General features: G+C 45.2%; 1 protein-coding gene across 1 annotated transcript in view; it reads left to right on the top strand.

Moving 5' to 3' along the window:
• The window catches only part of MDH1 (malate dehydrogenase 1), a 28,339-nt gene extending 16,600 nt beyond the window's left edge, over positions 1-11,739 (top strand). Inside the window, exons 4-9 of the mRNA XM_077485979.1 lie at positions 1,849-2,024; positions 7,256-7,378; positions 7,641-7,817; positions 9,594-9,707; positions 10,493-10,582; positions 11,422-11,739. Coding sequence (XP_077342105.1) covers positions 1,849-2,024; positions 7,256-7,378; positions 7,641-7,817; positions 9,594-9,707; positions 10,493-10,582; positions 11,422-11,547 — 806 coding nt within the window. The 3' untranslated portion in view covers positions 11,548-11,739. The remainder of the gene's footprint in view (positions 1-1,848; positions 2,025-7,255; positions 7,379-7,640; positions 7,818-9,593; positions 9,708-10,492; positions 10,583-11,421) is intronic.
• The last annotated feature ends 10,933 nt before the right edge of the window (positions 11,740-22,672 follow it).

Genomic DNA, 22,672 nt, shown 5'->3' with positions numbered 1-22,672 from the left:
CATTGCAAACATTGTCACAGCATTACAATAGAACTGACATTTTTCAACCTAATCAGTCATGGTCTTCTTCTGGGGGATAGTTTTGCTCTAAATGAATGTGTTCAATATAAATTTTCAAAACATTTTTCAACATGCATTGATTTTACATAGACACTGTTATAATTACCACTAAAATCAGTTAGGATCCAGCGTACTTCACGATCATCAATACCTTCCCCAAAGAGGGAAAGGGCTTACAAGGAGCCACATTCTATGCCTCCCTAGAGGGGAAGAGGTTGGAGGACCATGCATAGCTTGGGGTGCTGCTCTAGTCGAGCATCCAAAAGGTCTGGTGACTCCTATCAGGTGCAGGAGGAAGAACGAACTTGTCCTGGCTCTCTGCAATTCCTAGTAAGTTGGATGTTTTCGTACCAGGGGTGGGAGGACCCAGGTTGTGAAAATGATGGCCGAATAAGTCAGAGGGTGAAGCACTAGTCCTTATTATTAGCTGTCTTGTTTACCCAGGACTAACTTGCCATGGTTTTTTGGTTGCCTGTGATGGAGGCTTGGTGTTCGTATTTGCATCCTCATGGCAGACTTGATAATTGGTCAGGGAATGATTAGTAGGTAGCAGATAATGGAGAGACACTGTTCACACTTGGCAGCATGCCACCCATTACAACCCAAGCATGGGCACATGCGCACCATAATGGCAACCTCCAATTGCTGGTTAGACCTTATTAAATAGCAGTCAGAGCTGAGAGTTCCTGGCCAGCCTTATGGTGTCCATACACTCCAATCTTCTATCTATCAGTGATATGTAATTAGCAGACCTCCAGCTGTTGCAAAACTACAAGTCCCATAATGCCTCTGCCTCTAGGTGTCATGTTTGTGGCTGTCAGTCTTGCTATGCTTCATGGGACTTGTAGTTCTGCAACAGCTGGAGGTCCTCCAATTGCATATCCCTAATCTATATGATTGATGTATGTTTTGATTGAAATGGGGAAAACGGTCAAACTAACTTCCTTTCCCATTGATGTAGACTGATTTGTAGAATCAGGGTTGATCAAAATATGGTTGTCTTATAGGGAATAATTATGCCATGGCTGATATAGATCTTTATCTGTCTTTAGAATGAAGATTTATTACATATTTGGGAATTTTTTTTTATTTGCTTGCTGACAGAGGTACATACTAAATAAGCTGGTGTACTGCCAGTGTGTCTATTTCATGTAATGTTTTTCTGCTTATCTGGAGGCTAAAGGTTAGTTGTGCACTCTGCCTTAAAAACAGCCTGACCGTTTTCGTAATTATATTATGCAGTTTTCAAGTTGATTGTTTGTGAAAATCTGTACTGTAGTACAGTAGATTTCTGAATCTATAGGTCATGGGTTGAATAGTTGATCTAGAATGCATGTAAGTTTACATTTCCATATTACAACTTGTTCTTTTACATTAGCTATTTTCTACTTTAAAGCCCATCTCCTGGCAAAATTCTATGCAGTGGGGCACTGCATGGGTTAACTACTTGTCTAGGGGTGAAGAGTCTCTAATCTCCCAATCCTTTGTTTCCCCAGGAAACTGCAATCCTCCATGGTCCAACACGAGACCAGTCTGATAGCCCCACAATTCAAGACCACTGGAGCATGGGGCTACCAGACTGGTCTTATGCTGGGAGGATACAAAGGTTTAGGTAAGCATATCTCCACTCTCCTTTCCCCTAGTCAAAATGAGCAGTTAACCTGTGCAGTGTGGGCACAGCCTCACTACGTGTGTGTTGGTGGTTTTTGTTTTTTTGGCACAGTTGCCAACATAGCTGAGAGCTGCACTTGGATATATTCTCTGCTATTGGTTGTGTTATTTGTGCAGATGTCAAAGCTACAGACAAGGAGGATGAAGCCTTCAAAGACCTGGATGTTGCTGTCCTGGTGGGCTCCATGCCAAGGAGGGAAGGGATGGAAAGGAAAGACCTGCTGAAGGCCAATGTGAAAATCTTTAAATCGCAAGGTGCTGCTCTTGACAAATATGCCAAGAAGTCGGTGAAGGTGATTCTTTCTAAAGTCTTTCTATTTGCAAGCTTACAATAGCTATTTATATAGATATAGATTTATTTATTATGATACGACACCCAACTGATTCAACACTAATTGGACAGAGTGGGCAATTTTCTCCTGTTTTTGGGGGATCCTGTCAGTTGTTGAATAGGAGCAGGCTATAAGTCCTGTCCACCCTATCGGTGTATGGCAGTGCCATTTTCTCTTCACTGTCTCCTGTGTACAGTCGCTCTCATTGCTTTGCACATCAGAAATGTATGTGCAATGTGTGCACGTGACACCACCCATAAGTGCAACTAAATGCACTTTGAGTGGGTGAGCTCATGGCATTTTTCAATTTATGGTACCATTTACCTTTTTAAATGTGGGCCCCCCTCTAGTGGTTGCAGGTCCAGACTCCAGTCACTGCTCTGTCCGCATTTTCCCCTGCTTCTTTTTCAGACTCCAAATTTGTCTTCAGCTATTGGACAACTACTGATTATTTTTATTTTATTTTTTTTATCTCCTGTGTGTTTGGAGTTGCATAGTTCTGCCACCTCGCTCTATTCTCTGCATAATGCATGCATAAAGGAATAGAAAAACTGTGTCCTTGGTTTTGCAACCATGGGTTGCAGAAAGGTTGACAGGGATTCCTTCCCGCAGAGACATTGTGTTCTACTGGCAGGGGGAAGCTGTCATCACTGGGAGAACACAGTGATTGCTAGTAGCTATAACGGCTATATATCTGGCAATAATCGCGTGTAAAATCCTAGCAGGCTAGGTGTACTCAAAGTGGTTCTGCACCAAAAAAAAAAAAAATTATTAAAAGCCAGCAGCTACTAATATTGCAGCTGCTGACTTTTAATAAAATCACACTTACCTGTCCCAGGGTCTAGCAATGTCATCCTCTGTCAGGGAATCGGGAAATGAAGCATTGCGGCTTCACTGCCCGGTTCCCTACTGCGCATGCGCGAGTCGCGCTGCGCGTATTTTCTGGTCCCCGCTGTGTCCTGGGAACTGTTTCCCAGAACACAGCGGGGGGTCTGCAGCGGTCTGCCCGGAAGTGAGTGCAGATACCCGGATTATCCAGGTAACTGCACCCCCCCCCCCTCCCCTCTGAAAGGTGCCGATTGCGGCACCGGAGGGGGGGAGGGGATCAGATTAGTGGAACTTCCCCTTTACAGTGAAGAACCGCTTTAAAGCGGGATTCCACCCTAAAGTGGAACCTCCGCTGATCGGAACCCCCCCCCCCCCCCTCTACGGTGTCACAATTGACACCTTTCAGGGGGGAGGGGGGTGGAGATACCTGTCAAAGACAGGTATTTTCACCCACTTCCGGGCATAGACTCCCACGGGAGTCTACGCCATTTCCTGCCCTGCCGCGCTGTCTGCTGGGACACACACGGGTCCCAGTGACAGCGCGGAGATTTCCGATTGCGCAGCGCGGCTCGCCCATGCGCAGTAGGGAACCGGGAAGTGAAGCCGATTCGCTTTACTTCCTGATTCCCTCACCTCGAATGGCGGCGGCAGCAGCCGAGGCCCGAGCGGTCGATCGGCCTCGGCTGCCGGCATCGCTGGAACCCGGGACAGGTGAGTGTCCATTTATTAAAAGTCAGCAGCTGTAGTATTTATAGCTGCTGGCTTTTAATATTTTTTTTTTTTTTTTTTTTTTTGGGCGGAATCCCTTAACCACTTTCAGACCGGACCATTTTGCTGGTAAATGACCAGAGGTCTTTTTACACTTTGGCACTGCGCTGCTTTAACTGGTAATTGCGCGGTCATGCAATGTTGTACCCAAACAAAATTTGCGTCCTTTTCTTCCCACAAATAGAGCTTTCTTTTGATGGTATTTGATTGCCTCTGCGATTTTTATTTTTTGCGATATAAACGTAAAAAGACCGCAAATTTTGAAAAAAAATGATATTTTCTACTTTTTGTTATTAGAAAAATCCAATAAACTCAATTTTAGTCATACATTTAGGCCAAAATGTATTCAGCCACATGTCTTTGGTAAAAAAAAAGTCAATAATTGTATATTTATTGGTTTGCGCAAAAGTTGTCACATCTACAAACTAAGGTACGTTTTCTGGAATTTACGCAGCTTTTAGTTTACGACTGCCTATCTCATTTCTTGAGGTGCTAAAATGGCAGGGCAGTACAAAACCCCCCCAAATGACCCCATTTTGGAAAGTAGACCCCCTAAGGAAATTGATAAGAGGCATGTTGAGCCCATTGAATATTTTATTTTTTTGCCTCAAGCGATTGAATAATGACAAAAAAAAAATTTTTTTTTTTTTACACAAAGTTGTCACTAAATGATATATTGCTCACACATGCTATGGGCGTATGTGAAATGACACCCCAAAATAAATTCTGCTGCTTCTCTGAGTACGGGGATACCACATATGTGGGACTTTTTGGGAGCCTAGCCGCGTACGGGGCCCCGAAAACCAAGCACCGCCTTCAGGCTTTCTAAGGGCGTAAATTTTTGAGTTCACTTCTCACTACCTATTACAGTTTTGAAGGCCATAAAATGCCAAGATGGCACAAAACCCCCACAAATGACCCCATTTTAGAAAGTAGACACCCCAAGCTATTTGCTGAGAGGCATGTTGAGTTCATGGAATATTTTATATTTTGCCACAAGTTGCGGGAAAATTACAAACTTTTTTTTTTTTTTTTTTTTTTTCACAAAGTTGTCACTAAATGATATATTGCTCACACATGCCATGGGCATATGTGAAATGACACCCCAAAATAAATTCTGCTGCTTCTCCTGAGTACGGGGATACCACATATGTGGGACTTTTTGGGAGCCTAGCCGCGTACGGGGCCCCGAAAACCAAGCACCGCCTTCAGGCTTTCTAAGGGCGTTACAGTTTTGAAGGCCATAAAATGCCAAGATGGCACAAACCCCCCCCAAATGACCCCATTTTGGAAAGTAGACACCCCTAAATTTAGGGGTACACTAGTGAGACTAGGTAATAAATGGCGGGTGCCCTGAAACTATAAAAAAATAACTAACCAACCAGCGTCACCTGTAACAGTTATATGGTGATCACTGGTGAAAGGGTTAACTAGGGGGCAATCAGGGGGCTTTATGCGGTAGTATATGGGGGTCCCTGGCGCTATAAAAAGCTGCGGCGAACCTAAATACCTACCTGCCTAACTAGCGTCACCTGTGACACTAATACGGCGATCAGAAAAATGATCGCTTATTAGGCTGGGTTCACACTGGAGCGATGCGGGAACGCCACGAATGCGCGGCGGGTTCCCGCATCGCATGCCTCCCGGCGGCAGTTCACACTGCCCTATGCGAACTGCTGGGAGTGTCAGTGAAATGTTACTGACACCCCCAGATCAGTTCGCATATCGCAGTGCGATCTGCAAACTCGGATCGCATGGTGTGAACACCCATGCGATCCGATTCTGCTGCGGGCCAAAAAAAGGGTCCCGTGCGAATTTGCAGCGGGTGTGGCGGGTGCGGCGAATGGCTGAACTCGAATCGCACAGAGATCGGATGTGATTTGCATGATTTGCACTGCAGTGCGGTGCGAATCACATCCGTTCTCAAACCGCTGCAATCTGAACCCAGCCTTAGTGACACTGGCGACGGGGGGTGATCACGGGGTTAAACCTTTATTGGGGGGGTTAGGGGGGTACCTTAGAACTAAAGGGGGCTAACCCTAACTGCCCTAACAGTTATTAGTCACAAATGACACCCGCCGGGTGATCAGGGGGTTAAACCTTTATTGGGTAATAAATGGCGGGTGCCCTGAAACTATAAAAAAATAACTAACCAACCAGCGTCACCTGTAACAGTTATATGGTGATCACTGGTGAAAGGGTTAACTAGGGGGCAATCAGGGGGCTTTATGCGGTAGTATATGGGGGTCCCTGGCGCTATAAAAAGCTGCGGCGAACCTAAATACCTGCCTAACTAGCGTCACCTGTGACACTAATACGGCGATCAGAAAAATTATCGCTTATTAGGCTGGGTTCACACTGGAGCGATGCGGAAACGCCGCGAATCCGCGGCGGGTTCCCGCATCGCATGCCTCCCGGCGGCAGTTCACACTGCCCTATGCGGACTGCTGGGAGTGTCAGTGAAATGTTACTGACACCCCCAGATCAGTTCGCATATCGCAGTGCGATCTGCAAACTCGGATCGCATGGTGTGAACACCCATGCGATCCGATTCTGCTGCGGGCCAAAAAAAGGGTCCCGTGCGAATTTGCGGCGGGTGCGGCGAATGGCTGAACTCGAATCGCACAGAGATCGGATGTGATTTGCACTGCAGTGCGGTGCGAATCACATTCGTTCTCATAAACCGCTGCAATGTGAACCCAGCCTTAGTGACACTGGCGACGGGGGGTGATCACGGGGTTAAACCTTTATTGGGGGGGTTAGGGGGGTACATTAGAACTAAAGGGGGCTAACTCTAACTGCCCTAACAGTTATTACAGTCACAAATGACACCAATGCAAAAAAAAAAAAAATGACATTGGTGTCACTGTGACTGGGGGGCAGGGGTAATTGGGGGGGTGATCGGGGGGTAAAGGGGGGGTGTGAGTGTGCCTGGCATGTTCTACTGTGTGTGTAGAGTGTTGGTGCAACTCACCGATCCGCTCTCCTCCGTGTCGGAACGAAAAATACCGACACGGAGGAGAGAATACATCACTTCCTCTCCTGTGTTTACATTACAGGAGAGGAAGTGATGTCACGGGGGATTTCCATTCGTCGAGAGCGATCGCGAGGGGGTGGCCATGAATGAATGGCCGCCCCCTCATCCCGGATCGCTCTCGAAGAAATGCCGACCGCCGCAGGCACCGGGGGGGGGCCCGATCGGGCCCCCCACCCGCGGGCAGGCAGGGACTTGTATATACGCCCATATGCCTGCCCGTGCCATTCTGCCGACGTATATCGTCGTGCGGCGGTCGGCAAGTGGTTAAGTTGATCGATTTGAACTGGCCAGGATTTGAACAGTCTATGGCTGGCTTTACTTGGCTTTCCTTTGCAAAAAACTTTTGGCCCCTCGCTGTGCTCAGGGATTTCCCACATTACTACAAATAAAATCTGCAGAAAACTGGTGCAGGTCACTTTTTGTTGTGGTACATTGGCAGCTCACTCATTCAAATTTTAAGCAGTTTACATAATGCACCACAGTGCAGTTGATGTAGCTGAATTAATACTTAGTTTATTTTCTTCTTTTTTTTTTTTTTTTATTTTATTTTTTTTTTAAGGTGATTGTGGTGGGCAATCCTGCAAACACCAACTGCCTGACTGCAATGAAGTCTGCTCCATCCATCCCTAAAGAGAACTTCAGCTGCTTGACCCGTCTAGATCACAACCGAGCCAAAGCTCAGGTGAGTGTTGGGGGGGGGGGGGGGGGGTCATTGCTTTTTACTGCCTTTTACTGCCTTTTTTTCTAGAGATGATGGTCACTGGGGATGTAAGGTGGGATATGTATATGGTTTGTAATTACTATACAGTCTCATCAGGAACCTGTATTGTGCAATGTCTGATGGCCCTGCACATGTCAATATTTTACTAATAGATAATTGAACTGTTCACATTAAGCCCATCAGAGATGAATTGTCATGCACTCCTTTTTACTTTTAACTCCAGATTGCTAATCGCTTGAAGGTAGCAAATGATGATGTTAAGAATGTGATCATCTGGGGAAATCACTCCTCTACCCAGTACCCTGATGCTAGTCATGCTGTTGTCCATCTCCAAGGAAAGGATGTGCCAGTGTTTGATGCAGTGAAGGATGACAGCTGGCTCAAAGGGGAATTCCTCTCGGTAAGAATAAGGAAGATCCCTCTAGTGCAGGTCATGTGACAAAAGTGGTATTTTTGTTTTGTTAAAATTTTCCCTTGGGGGGGGGGGGGGGGGGGATTGCCTAATACGATCCTAAGTGGTAATAAACTCCACGGTTTTGTTTTATCTACAGGTAAGCTTATAATAAAGCTTGTCTGTAGATAAAATGAATATCTCCTAAACATGTACGAGATATTCTAGCGAGCAATAGACGGTGACATCACTGGCTTATGTGCTGTGGAGGAACGGCATACCTGTGCGATTCCTTCAGGGCTGTGTGCCGTGGCTGAGACTCATGCACAAGAGTGACGTTATTGCTACTCGGCTATTCAAGCGGCTGCAGCACGTGAACATGGAAGCCTCTGCAGTGGTGACAGTGCACCACTGGAGTGCTTGCTTTTCAAGGCAAGTCTTTCATAATGTGCTAGTATGCAGTGCATACCAGCATGTTGCCTTGCAGGAGGAAACTTTATATATATATATATATATATATATATATATATATATTATATATATATATATATATATATATATATATATATATATATATATATATATATATATATATATAAAATTTATATAACCGCTTTTTATTTTTCTAAATGGTGTGGGGGGGAAATAAATAAAAAAAGCCCTTTAAATCGGTATAACAATAAAATGCACATATTGCAGCAAACTATTTTTATTTATTTTTCACACAGGAAACTTCAAATCATGCTCTCCTTCTGGTTTTGTTAGCAAACTGGAGGAATATTCAATGGACTACAAGTGAGCTGATTACCACACTACATCCATTGAAAACAAGTCCTTCTGCCACAAGAACAGGCAGAACATTTAGTCTATTCATTCACAGATCCCTGTCAATGAATGACTCGGCTGACCTGCACTCTGGGGGTGGTGTGAGCTGTTTAGGAAAATGTTGGCTTTTACACTCTAAATACAGGCATAATGTTCTCAAAGGTGAACCTGTGGGTACACTATGCATATTAAAGCATTAATACTTTAATATGCATATACCCTAAGGTCACAGGTGAACATCACCTTACGCAAATGTCATTTATCTTAAATCTGCTTCTGTATTTACAGTGGTAAGGTCTAGGCAAGTGTTTTGACCCGGTGGGACGGCCATGGGGGGGGGGGGATTCGGTGGGATGCCCATTGGGTGGGCCCTGAAGAATATTGGTGGTCAGGCCCTAGCCTAAAGCTGTAAGGGGCCCCAACACTTCTGATGGCTGCCCTGGTTTGACCCAATATAAATAGATGAAAGGAGTTCTATTAAGAGGTGGGAAATATGCTTGAAGTAGCTATTGAATATCAGTGTATGAAGGAAAACCCTCAGGGCCAATTCATACCAGAATTGCACAGGAACACAGTCCACATGGCTGTAAGTTGCACTGGAAAGCACACAATATTGCATGCACTCGTTTTGGAAAAACGTGCCGCAAAATATCGCATGCTACCATGTAATCTGGTGCCTACAAATGCACTCTGCATTTGTGGTGCCATTACATTTTATTGGCACTTGAACTAGATCGTTGGTGCATTTTTGAATGGTGCGTGAAACAGGCTCCAAATGCACCTATCCTGCACCATTTCCTGATATGGACTGGCTCTAAAATGACATGGGAATGTTAATTAAATTTGTGATCTCATCTCTAATCGCCCATTTTCTGACTTGGGAAGAGAATTAATCCAAACTACTCTGCTGCTAAATTTACATTCTCCTCATGACTGTTTGTCTGTGTCTATCTTTCCTAGACTGTTCAGCAGCGTGGCGCTGCTGTTATTGCAGCAAGGAAGTTATCCAGTGCTATGTCGGCTGCTAAAGCCATTTGTGATCATATTCACGACATTTGGTTTGGAACCCCAGAGGTAAGTGTTTAATTTACACAGGCAATTCTAGACTTTAATGTGACCATTTTGTTTAAGCGGGGGGCCCTTAACCCCCTCAATTTCCTACTACAAAACAAATAACTAAATCTAACATACTCGCTATAGATGAAGACCTTTGTCCACACTATCTCAAATATGTATGTTAACAAGCTTACACGTGTGTGTTCAACTTCATAGATTCTTATTAAAAATATCCTGTGTACTAAGATTCGCGTACAATTTGAATCCATTTTTATAATTTTTTTTCAACACTGTTGAAATGCACAGTATTTTTGGTATTTCCCCCTCTGTATATAAAATTGTCACAATGGTCGTGTGTGTTTTAAATTTGTGGCCCTTTCTCTTGGAACATCTGAAGGTTAGACCCCCCCCCCCCCCCCCCTGCCCTTCATTGAAGCTTTGGAAGTTCAGGTCACAATCTGTTAGACTCTTCCCTTGCTACAGTGGCTGGGGAAAATGACGACAGGTAAACACAGAAGTGATGTAATATGCAATTTCTGGGGAGACGTTCCATGACCTCCCTCCAATCTACCTGGCAACACCTGCAATGGGTTCCCAGGCCTGTTGAGGGCAATGTAACAAGTGTGAAGCCGCTACTGCTGCCAACTAATGTGTATTTATGGCAGTAAAGGGGCAACATGCATTGACTGTGTTTTCTCTTTTACTAAAGTCTGATTTATGGGACGCATTCTAAATTTAAAATCTCTAAATAAACCAAATTTGTGGCTAACTTTTTTTTATTTATTTTTTTCTTCCCTATACAGGGGCAATATGTGTCCATGGGTGTTGTTTCAGATGGGAACTCTTATTGTGTGCCTGATGAGCTTGTGTACTCATTCCCTGTTATAATTAAGGTAAGCAGCATTTCCAATCACTTCTTGAAGAAAAGTGTAACCTGTCATGGCTGATCCCAAGCTGTTAAAAATATGAAGTGCTTCCCTCCCCTCTCCTAAAGTGTCCAAGGCAAGTCCTCTCTTCTGCCTGGCCCAGGCTCAATGTACTAAACTGGAGAAAGGTAGTGTTTTTGAGAGCCGGCAGAATCCATATTTCCTTCAGTACAGCGTTTTTATTTATTTTTATTTTTTTTAATTTGAGAGCAATGATCCATCGGAAAAAACACTTTGCAAGCTGTAATGGTCTATGCCAAACCTGTAGAACAGCAACTTAAAAAGCAGAGTTCCAGGCTTTTTATCTTAAAAGTCATCAGCTACAAAGCGTAGCTGCTGACGTTTAGTAAACACACTTACCTGTTCCACGGTCCAGCAATGCGGCTGAACGGAGCGTTGCTGCTCTCCCCCTCTATTGCCCCACTGGGCACCGAGCCATGACGGCTTTCGGCTTCACAGCCAGTTGTGAGTCTCGCTGCTCTCCTGGGACCTGTCGCGTGTCCCAGGATATCGCCTAGAGGGAGGTACCACCTAAGGAGGAAGTGGGACATGAAGTTGTCATGCGCGCCCCCCCCCCCCCAAAAAGCATGCTGAATGTGGCATATAAGGGGGTGAGGAGTGCTTAAAGTGGAAGTTTTCATTTTTGGGTGGAACTCCGCTTTAATATTTTCCAATTCATCCAGTTGTTGGGGGTTCCAATGCTAGCAAATGATTTTCTGATATGGTGTCCATCTATACAGTTTGTGTCCACTTTAACGTATCCCAAGAACTTTGTGCAAATGATTGCTTATTCATATCTTCAACAGGATAAAAGCTGGAAGATAGTTGAAGGCCTGAAAATCGATGATTTCTCACGTGAAAAGATGGATCTAACAGCCAAAGAACTTAAAGAGGAGAAGGAAACTGCTTTTGAGTTTCTTGCAATTGCATGACTAGAAACTGGTCCACAAATGCACTTAACCAATGAAACCGTTAAAAGTAGTCTTTAAATTTTAGTATCCAGTGCTATTTATGTCTAAAATGGTAAATTCTAGCAAAATCAACTCTGTCACATCTGAGTTTTGTACCTGTGACTAGTTCAAGTCATTCTTGGTGGTAGCAAAAAATAAAACCCTCAACACCAATTTGTGTGGCTTATTGTAGGTGGTTGTGAGCCTTAGATTCTCCAGTGTGTACAGTATAATGCAACAGTACATTAGAATGTAATTCAAAACTTTAAAGGCTAACTACACAAAACATGTTATGGTAGCTCAAGGTGAGACTGCTCCCACTAGATGCAAAGTGAAACCACGTCTTAAAGCATATCACTGGATAAGAAGCAGCAATTTTGTGTCCTGGCTGTATCATAAATGTAGAATTCAGTATGGAGTTTCTCTGTTTGGACCGTTTGTGGCTGCTGGGCATATGTGGAAATATACAAATGTTTCACCATAGGCAATCTAAAGAGCTATAAAATTTGTGCATCTTGGCTCAAATCCAAATTGGTTTTGCATGGATTTGGCGATGAGCCATTTGGCAGAAAAAATAAGTAATGCTCCATATACTTTATGGCCTTGAGAATAAACTTGCATGTAATATGACATCCCTGCTGGCCACCGACAACCATAAAAACTTTTCTAGGTTTAGAAGCTTTACTAAGGGGTCCAGGTGATGGATGTCAGAATGTAGATCTAGGGACAATCTTGCGAGCTACCCAAAATCTGTAAATATGTAACTCCTATAAGGACAGCTGCAGATTTGAACCCCACTGTATCACAAAGGCAAAAAAATTGACAAAAGTCGACTTGGAATGGTTTGTAATGGTCATCATTTTTGTCCTTGAGCTAGGATTCCAGTGTTTTTATAATCCCTGATAAATGCTCAATCTCACTGGTCATATTTAATTTCTTTCATGGGAGTACCTTTATCCCAACAAACAGATCAGGAATCAAGCTGGTACAACTAATTTTCTAGAGATAAAGTATGAAGCAGGGAACAAAGTCTTTACCAAGTAACTATACACCTGTTAGTTTAACTTCTATAGTTGGTGAAGATACTGGAGAGATTAATAAAAGACCACATAGATGAGTTGCAGCAGGGAAAAAAATATTTTTAAGCAACAGACAGCATGGATTCATGAAAGACGGAAGTTGTCAGACAAACCTGATTTTCTTTTTATGAGGAGGTAAGTAAAACCTTGGACAGAGGGGTGGTGGTGGACGTGGTATACTTGGATTTTGCAAAAGTATTCGATACAGTTCCGCTCATGCGCAACGTTAAGTCTACAGGTTTGGAAGTATCCGTTTGTAAATGGATAGAAAACTGTCTAAAAGACAGAATTAAGAGTAATGGTTAATGATTCTTAGTCTGAATGGTTTAAGGTTATTGGTGGTGTACCCCAAGGTTCAGTGCTGGGACCCTTACTTTTTAATATCTTTATAAATTATATTTATCTGGGATCAAAAGTAACATCTCCGTCTTTGCAGATGACGCCAAGCTATGCAGTGGAATAACGTCCTTACAGGATGTCTCCAATTTACAAGCCATCCTCAATGCTCTGTCTAATTGGGCGACTATGTGGCAGATGAGGTTTAATGTTGAGAAATGTAAAGTTATGCACTTGGGGGTTAAGAATATGCATGCATCATACATTCTGGGGGATCCATAGTGAAGGATCTGGGGGTTTTGGTAGATCACAAGCTCAATGGCATGCAAAGTCCTTTCTTGTATTAAGGCTGGATTCACTCCTATGCGTTTTGCGGATTTGCACTACAGAATGTGTTCCATAGGAAACCATGTTGAATGGACTGCAGTCCAAACCTGCAAAACACTAAAAATGCATAGGTGTGAATCAGGCCTAAGAGGCATGGACTCCAGAGATTATTTTGCCCGTTCAAATAAATAGTAAGATCTCCTCTGGAATATGCAGTTCAGTTTTGGGCATCAGTTCTCAAAGGATATTGGGGAACTGGAGAGTGCAGGGAAGGACAACCAAACTAAGAGGCATGGAGAAGCTCAGCTATGAGGAAAGATTAGAGGAACTGAATTTATTCACTCTTGATAAGAGAAGATTAAGGGGGGGGGGGGGGGGGGCGGGGTTCTGATGCACAAATATATAAGGGGTTCATATAGTGAACTTGGTGTTGCGTTACTCACTTTACAGTCAACGGAGGACAAGGGGCACTCTTTACATTTGGATGCATGCCATGTCCAATAAACACAGGTAATTTACTAGGGAGCGCTTAAGATGCATCAAAAGTCGGATACATACATGTTTTTAAAGTACACATTTTGTTGAAGTTTTCAAAACCGTTAAAGAAAATATGCTGGGATGGAAGGTAGTCTTTGCCCCGCCCCTTTCTAACTACTTAACAACCGTGCTATAGCTGAATTACAGCTACAGCGCAGCTCTAACTCTAGGAGGGTGTACATTGACGTCCTCCCAGAATCTTGCTTCCGCGCACACCTGGGGAGATTGGCATCACGGTAAGCGGTTGTTTACTATGTGAGCACTCTGTCAAATGACGAAGGGATCACTTGTAAACAAACCAGCGTCACATCTGGTTCCTCTCCCCTCTGTACAGATTTGCACGGAGAGGGGAGAGATCAGATGGTGCTGTGGGCTGGATGTGTAGTGCCCATAGTGCTGATTTGTGCCCACGCCAGCCATCCATACTCGGCAATGCTCAGCCATCCATCCCTAATCAGCAATACTCATCCATCCATTCTCAGCCATCCCGTCCATACTAATAGGTAGTCAAATTAGAAAAAAAAATCTTTGTTTTGCAAAGAATTGTGGGGGGAAAAAAATAACTTAAAGTCACCATGCCTCTTACTAAGTACCTTAGAATGTCTACTATCCAAAAGGGGGTCATTTGGGGGGTATTTGTACTTTCCTGCCTTGTTAGGGCTTGGCTGCCAGTGCATCAGGTGTGATAATTTTTTAGAGATTGGTACAACAGCTTATGGACGCTATAACTTTCACAAAGACCAAAATATACACCGATTTGGGTTATTTTTACCAATGATATGTAGCAGCATAAATTTTGGCCAAAATGTATGAATACAAATTTCTAATTGGAAAAATGTTATAACTGAAACTTATTTATTTTTAACCAAATTTTTGGTCTTTTCTTTTATAGAACAAAGAATAAAAAAGATGATTAAATAACACCAAAAAGCTCTTTGTGTGTGGGGGGGGGGGGGGGGGGGAGGACAAAAATTTCATATAGGTACAGTGTTGCATGACTAAGTAATTGTCATTCAAAATGTGGGGGTTTAAGTTTACATTCACACTTGTGATTGTGGCTAGTGAAGGCAATGGGAGGCTGCTGCCTCCAAACGTTACTCATGTCCACTCATGTTTTCACTATACAGTTATTACATGCGAGTGATCGGCCTTGGATGCACACACTCTACGATAGGTTTAACCACTTCAATACAGGGCACTTAAACACCTTCCTGCCCAGACCAATTTTCAGCTTTCAGCGCTGTTGCATTTTGAATGACAATTGCGCGGTCATGCTACAATGTACCCAAATGAAATTTTTATCATTTTTTTTTTTTTTTCCCACAAATAGAGCTTTCTTTTGGTGGTATTTGATCACCTCTACGGTTTTTATTTTTTTTGCTAAACAAATAAAAAAAAATACCGACCAATTTTGAAAGCTTTTTTTTTTTTTTCTCAAATCGCCTTTCAGGACAACCCCGGAGAGAGTGTAGCTCCACCTTGTCATTAGGAAACGCATGCCCACTTTAAAAACGCCTCCTCTTCCTCCATGGCTTCAGTTATTGTGTTTCCTCCATGGAGGAAGCATGTGCCTGAACCAGGGGAGAGCTACACTCTCTGAAGGGGAGTAAGGCTTACCTCACGTACCGGTTGTTTGTTTCTTTTGACCCCCCAGCAGCATCTCCAGTGGGAGAGGACTCCTGGTCTCGCCATCTCACGGGAGTAAGGACCCTCGGAGTGCCGGCGTCGGGTGTCCGCTGGATTAGCGCAGGAAGGGCTCTGTCGCTGGCGGAGGTCGCTGCAGGTCAGCGGCGTGACTCCGTTTTCGGGTCCCGGGCGGCGACAGCGTCGTTTACGGTGATGCGTGGGCGCTCGGAGGGGGCGTGGCGCCGTGGTTCAAGCGCTTGGAACGCAGGGATCATGGGGCGGGTCAGGTGACCGTGTGCTTCCGGCCGGTCCTGATGACGCGACGGCCGGGAAAATTTTTAAAAAAATGACGGAGCTGTTTGTGTATAGCTGCCTTACTCAGCGATGGAGGAATGTAAGCCAGTTATGGCGGAGACAGGCGCCCCTAGCACCGGTCCAGCCCAGGTATGTAAGGTGCAGTGGCACCCTCTGCTTCACTGTTGGGCTATGTCTTTGTCTATTCCCCCCTCTTGGGGGGCCTGTCGCTGCAGGTCAGAGGTGACTTCGCTCTGACCCTTTGCAGCCTAGTTCTGGGGTCTCACTAGTGGTCTGTTTGGTGGTGGGTCTCTGCACTAGCTTGGTGTTAAGCGACTGGTTGTTGAGAGCTTTTAGTGAGTTAAGCCTGCATATCGTTTCAGGAAAAATCACTAGGAAAAGCTAGACCAGGTCAGAGAAAATGTCCTTCTTGCAAGACCCCCCTCAGAGATTCGTGGCAGAAGGCAATGTGCAGAAATTGTATCAGAGAATTGGTGGAAGAGGAAACATCCCAGCAATACAAGAATTTGTTTTCTTCGGTTAAAGAGCTGACAAACTCCTTGAGTTCAGTCAGGTCCATCCTGATACAAAACCCCCCCCCCCGCACAGACCGAGCCTCAGAACTTGCCGCCCAGCCCCAGGAAGAAGATAGCAGGGGCTCTAAATACAAGCTATCACTAGAGGAAGTGGATGACATTCTTAAAGCAATCTACACTACTCTAGAAATTCAAGAGGAAAAAGTACAGCTGTCAATTCATGACAAAATGTACCAGGGGTTGGACGAAACAAAACGGAGAGTTTTTCCAGTCCACAGGGTCCTCTCAGATTCGGTGAGAAAGGAGTGGAAGGACCCAGAAAAAGCCCCTTTCTTCTCTAAAGCTCTCAAGAGAAGGTTTCCCTTCGAAGATAAAGACTCAGAGGCTTGGAACAAAAAACCCAGTCGATGCAGCTTTCTCGCAGGTATCCAGATGAACGGATCAATCTTTTGAGGATATGGGGATCCTTAAAGACCCAATGGACAAAAAAGCTGACTCCATCCTTAAAAAGGCTTGAGATGCTGCGTCAGTCAGTCTAAAGCCAGCTATGGCAGCTACGGTAGTGGCCAGGAACCTGGAATGTTGGGTAGAGAAGCTGAAGAGCCATATTGAAGCGGGGACACCCCGCAAGGATCTCTTAGAGTCCTTTCCACTGATCCTGAATGCAGTCAAATATATGGCGGATGCATCAGCAGAATCAGTTAAACTGGCCACCAGGTCTTCGGCTCTTGTAAATTCAGCCAGGAGAGCAGTTTGGCTGAAAACATGGTCTGGGGACACGGCTTCTAAGGTCAAACTGTGTTGGTCTGCCCTTCTCGGGTGACTTGCTCTTTGGACCCGATTAGAGTCGGTGCTGGATAGGACAGCCGATAAAAAGAAGGCTTTTCCAGCTAAGAAAAAGCAGGTTGCCAAAAAGAATTTTCGTGCTTTTCAGCAGTCCCATAAAAAAGACCAGGATCGCAAGAGCAGATGGGGTTCGCAGAAGGGCAAAGGCAGGGGTGGAGTCCTCTTTAGATCTCCCCCAGAGCAGTCCCCCAAGAGCAAGTGACAATCTCTCCCCAGTGGGGGGGGGGGAGACTGTCAGCTTTTCGCGAACAATGGGACAGGCTGTCTCCAAATCTGTTTGTGAAGAGCATTGTCGATCAGGGGTACAGGTTGGAATTTTCAGAACCACCCCGAGCAGGTTTTATGTGACAACACTGCCAAGGGATCAGGAGAAGGCTTCTGCAATGAAGCTTTTTATTACAGGAGCTGATACAGCAAGAGGTTCTGATTCAAGTCCCAGTAAACCAGCAGGGCAGGGGTTTTTACTCGCATATTTTCTGGTGAAAAAAACCCTCAGGGAAGTACCGTTTAATCCTGAATCTGAAAGTTCTGAACAGGTTCATTCGGTACAAACATTTTCAGGATGGATACAATTTTTTCCATCACAAAGTTGTTGACCCCAGAATGCTTTATGGCATCCCTGGATCTAAGGGATGCCTACCTTCTTATACCCTTCATCAGGCATCGCAGCAGTTCCTGCGCCTGGCATTGAAGGTGGGGAGTTTGGTATGGCACCTCCAATTCAGGGCTCTGCCATTCGGACTCTCGTCCTCTCCCAGGGTCTTTACAAAGATTATGGCAGAGGCTTTGGAGCCCCTGAAGTTGAAGGGGATTCCAGTCGTCTCCTTATCTGGACGACCTTTTGTTTTTTGCGGACTCCAGGGAGCAGGTCCTAGTCAATCTCCAGAGGGGCCCAGTCTCCCTCGAGGGCCTGGGGTGGCTTCTAAATCTAGAGAAGTCGAACCTGACCCCTTCACAGGAAATGAAATTTCTGGGGTATACGTTAAACTCGATTCTCCAGAAAGTTTTCCTGCCGCTGGAAAAACAGGAAAAGTTGCAGCTAGCTGTACAGCGGATACAGAGCAACCAGGCAGTCTCAGTCAGGACAGCTATGGCAGTTCTGGGCCTGCTTACGGCAGCAATCCCGGCTGTTCAGTGGGCCAGGTTCCATTCCAGACCCCTTCAGAGGAGGTTCTGTCAAGCTGGTCCTATCAGGATCCTTTGGAAAAGCAGTAAAAAATTTCGTCAAGAACTAAAAGGGCTCTTTGGTGGTGGAGAGACCAGGCAAACCTCTCACGGGGCCTGGTGTGGACCTTTCCTGTGGACAAGCGTCTTACCACAGACGCAAGTGCCTGGGGCTGGAGGGCCCACCTGGATGGTCAGACATCTCAGGGGGTCTGGTCCAAGCAGGAAGCTCAAAGATCATCCAACTGGAGGGAGTTGAAGGCGATCTTCTGGGTTTGGTGGCCTTTCAGCAGAATTTGAGAGGTCACCATGTCCAGGTGTTGTCAGACAACACAACAGCAGTTACCTACATTATGAAGCAAGGGGGAACCAGGAGCAGGAGCTTGATGGAGTTGGCCAATCTGTTGTTAGCCTGGGCAGAGCAGAACACAGCCTCACTATCGGCAGTGCATCTGAAGGGCTCTCAGAATTTGTTGCGGACCTCCTAAGCAGGCGCAAATTGCTAGAGGCAGAATGGAGCCTGAATCAGGAAGTGTTCCTGATGATCTCCGAGGCTTGGGGGGGTTCCACAGGTAGACCTTTTTGCCAGCCAGCAGAACTCAAAGGTGGACAGATTCTTTTCTCTTCACCGAGGAGATGCAGCAATAGGGTTGGATGCATTTGCTCACCCCTGGCACTACCAGCTGTGCTACGCCTTTCCCCCCCCTTTCCTCTAATTCCACTAGTGCTGAGGAAATTCAGGGAGGAAGGGACGGACTTAATACTAGTCACTCCTTTTTGGCCAAAAAGGCCTTGGTTCGCGGGTCTTCGAAACCTAGCCTCGAAGCCCCCATGGAGGTTACCCCTCAGAAAAGATTTGTTATCCCAGGGGACAGTAAATCATCCAGAGGTGGAACTTCTACAGCTAACCGCCTGGTTTCTGAGGAGGACCTCTTAAAAGCCAAAGGTCTCTCAGATAAAGTAGTAAAGACCCTGCTGTCTAGCAGGAAGGCAGTTACACAGGCAATTTACATGAAAGTCTGGAAGAAGTTCAACTCCTGGTGTAGTTCTAGAGAGCTCAAGGTCAAGAGCACGGTGTCCGTCTTGGAGTTTCTCCATGAAGGAATGGAGAAGGGTCTCACAGCCAGTACCCTGAAGACTCAGGTGGCTGCCTTATCAGTTTTCTTTGAAAAGACTTTATCTAAAGAAACTTTAATTTCTAGATTTTTTTAGGGCCCTTGCTCGAAGTAGACCAGTAGCCCTTAAAGACTTTCCCACTTGGGATTTGTCTACAGTTTTACAGGGTCTCTCTGGAGCACCGTTTGAACCCTTACAAGAAGCTTCTTTACAGAAGGTGGTTTTAAAAACAATCTCTTTGGTGGCCATCACCTCGGCCAGGAGAGTCAGCGAGCTCCAAGCTCTAGCTATTACAGAACCCTTTCTTAGAGTTTATCAGGACAGGGTGGTACTGAGGACGGATCCAGCATTCCTACCGAAAGTATCCTCAGCTTTTCATCGATTGCAGGAAATAGTGCTACCTACATTCTCTGCAACCCCAGCGAATGCAGGAGAGGAAGTTTTTCACACATTGGATGTGAGAAGGTGTGTCTTGCAGTTTCTGGATATGACTAAAGATTTTAGAAGATCAACGCCCTTTTTGTGATATTTTCTGGATCACGCAAGGGGGAGAAAGCTTTTAAGAGTACGCTGGGTAGGTGGCTTATGCTGGCTTTAACAGAAGCCTATAAAGCAAAAGGAGAAATACCTCCCTCAGGTATTGCTGCTCACTCTACTAGATCCACGGTAGTTTCCTGGGCTGAAAGGGCCGGTGCAACGCCTGAACAAATCTGCAAGGCTGCCACTTGGTCCAGTTATTCGACATTTCTCCCGGCACTACCGGTTAGATCTACTGTCTGCGGCAGATCAGGCCTTCGGCAGGAAGGTACTGCAGGCAGTAGTCCCGTCCTAGGGTAAGTTTCTCGGTTATCCTCTCCGGGGTTGTCCTGAAAGGCGATTTGAGAAAGACTAAGTTAGACTTACCGGTGACGGTATTTCTAAGAGCCTTTCAGGACAACCGTTACTTCCCTCCCTAGGTTATGCTTAGTAATGTATTAAGTTCTACCATGGTGTTGTGCTTTGTTTTCCAGTGTCGGAAGGCCACAATAACTGAAGCCATGGAGGAAGAGGAGGTGTTTTAAAGTGGGCATGTGTTTCCTAATGACAAGGTGGAGCTACCCTCTCTCCGGGGTTGTCCTGAAAGGCTCTTAGACTTACCGGTGACGGTATTTCTAACTTAGTCTTTTTTTTGTTTGTTTGTTTCAAAACTTTGTAAATAAGTTTTCTTCTTCACTGATGGGGCTACACTGATGGGGCTACACTGATGGGTGCTGATAAGGCGGCACTGGTGGGCACCAATGAAGTGGCACTGATGAGGTGGCATTGATGGACACTGATATGGCGGCACTGGCATGGATAGGCGGCACGGATGGGCACTGATAGGTGGCATTGTATTTTATAATGTACTGATGGATGCCAATCATTGCCATTGTGGGCACTGATTGGTATCCATTGTGGGCACTGACTGGCATCCCTGGTGGTCAAGGGTGGCATACCTTGTGCTGGGTATCCCTGGTGGTCCAGTGTGGGCATCCTTGGGGGGGGGGGGGGGGGGGGGGGCGGCTGTGCTGATAATCGATCAGCACAGACAACCCCCCCCCCCCCCCCCCCCCCCCCCCGTCAGAGGAGCAGCCGATCGGCTCTCCTCTACTCACGTCTGACAGCCGCAAGTGAGGAAAAGCCGATCACCGGCTCTTCCAATTTACACTGTGATCAGCCATGATTGGACACGGCTGATCACGTGGTAAAGAGTCTCCGTCGGACACCCCGCAACAACGATCGCCGCGATGCGTGCCCCCAAATCCTGATCACGTCATATGCCGTCCGGTCAGGATTTTGAAACCACTTTGCCGCCGTGCTTTTGTTATAGGGGGCGGCAAGTGGTTAAGCCTGGTTCACACCTATGCTTTTTTTTTTTTTTTCTCTTCCCATTTGTGTTTTCAGTTTTGCAGAAACACACTACAGTCCATTTAACAGTTTCCTAGGGTCATGTTCACATCCTGTGCATTTTATGGAAAGGGCCAGGAATTTTTTTTTTTTCTGGTTTTTGGTTCCGTAGCCCAGTGGTCATCAAACCTGTCCTCAGGGCCCACTAAAAGGCCAGGTTTTATGTATTACTTTGGGGAGATGCAGACTAGAATACTGCAATCACTGAGCAGCAAATGATATCGCCTGTGATGTATTTTAGTTACTTTGCAAACCTGGCCTGTTAGTGGGCCCTGAGGACAGGGTTGATGATCAATGCCATAGACTTCAATTAATCAAAAATGTGTATTGAAAACTCAAATGCACCTGGAATATGCAACCTGCATATGTGTGAATCAGACTTTAGAGCAAGTTCTCTCCTTATTGCAAATATATAGTACAATAAAAGTATTGACTGTCTGCTCCAATGTGGACCAAACAGCTGTGATGCATAGTGGCCACGGGGTCTCCGTAGTCCCACACCACACATGTACAGAGCGGGTGATGTAAAGATGGTGGGCGGGAAGAAGGATCCAGCCAGGGCAAGTCTGAGGATGTGTACCTAGGATTAATTTAGAATGGTGTCAGGACATGACAGCATAAAATTGGGTGGAAGATTTTATTTTTTTAAATGTTCTCATATGCTATTGCAGGTTTGGTTGGCAGATTCAATAGCCAAGAAGATGATGGTGTCTCAGCATAGCATTGCTCACATTATGATCAAATGAAAAGGCTCTCTGGCCACATCAGTAGAAGGGTTTATGTTGCTGGTTGTGTTCAGCAGTGAATTTTAGTGATCTATTTTGTATAGATGACCTTACTCCTGTAGTGGAGACATTTCATGTCACAGGTGCAGTGCAGATTACAAGCACAAGCTGTAGATCGGATTTTCTTGTTATTTAATTACCTGAGCTCCGTGATACTTTTAGGATCAAGCAGCTTACAGCCATTTTCTTACTAATGCCATTTAGATGTAATGCTGGTTTAGCCATGATTACAGTGCTCACCCCTTGTCACTGCTCCATTCTCATAGCCACTACATGTTGTATATCTCCTAAACTACTGAATATACCTATTTTCCAAAAATTATCCATATACTGTACATCCACTACTTCACGGCACTGTAACACTTTTCATTAAATTGTTTCTTGCTATATGTTCCTTCCTTGTGAGCTCCGTTTCCTTTCACTTCTGTTTAGAATGAGAGTATGCACGGCTACAAAATCCAAAGTCAGCAAGCTTCATCAACAAAACAGTCTCAAAATAAGAGTACAATAGGGGAACAGGAGGTTGTAACAGAAT

Source organism: Lithobates pipiens, unplaced genomic scaffold (assembly GCF_037356315.1).
Source record: "Lithobates pipiens isolate NorthernLeopardFrog02 unplaced genomic scaffold, aLitPip1_a1.2 Scaffold_18, whole genome shotgun sequence".
Lineage (NCBI taxonomy): Eukaryota > Metazoa > Chordata > Amphibia > Anura > Ranidae > Lithobates > Lithobates pipiens.
This window is presented reverse-complemented; position numbering and strand designations above follow the sequence as displayed.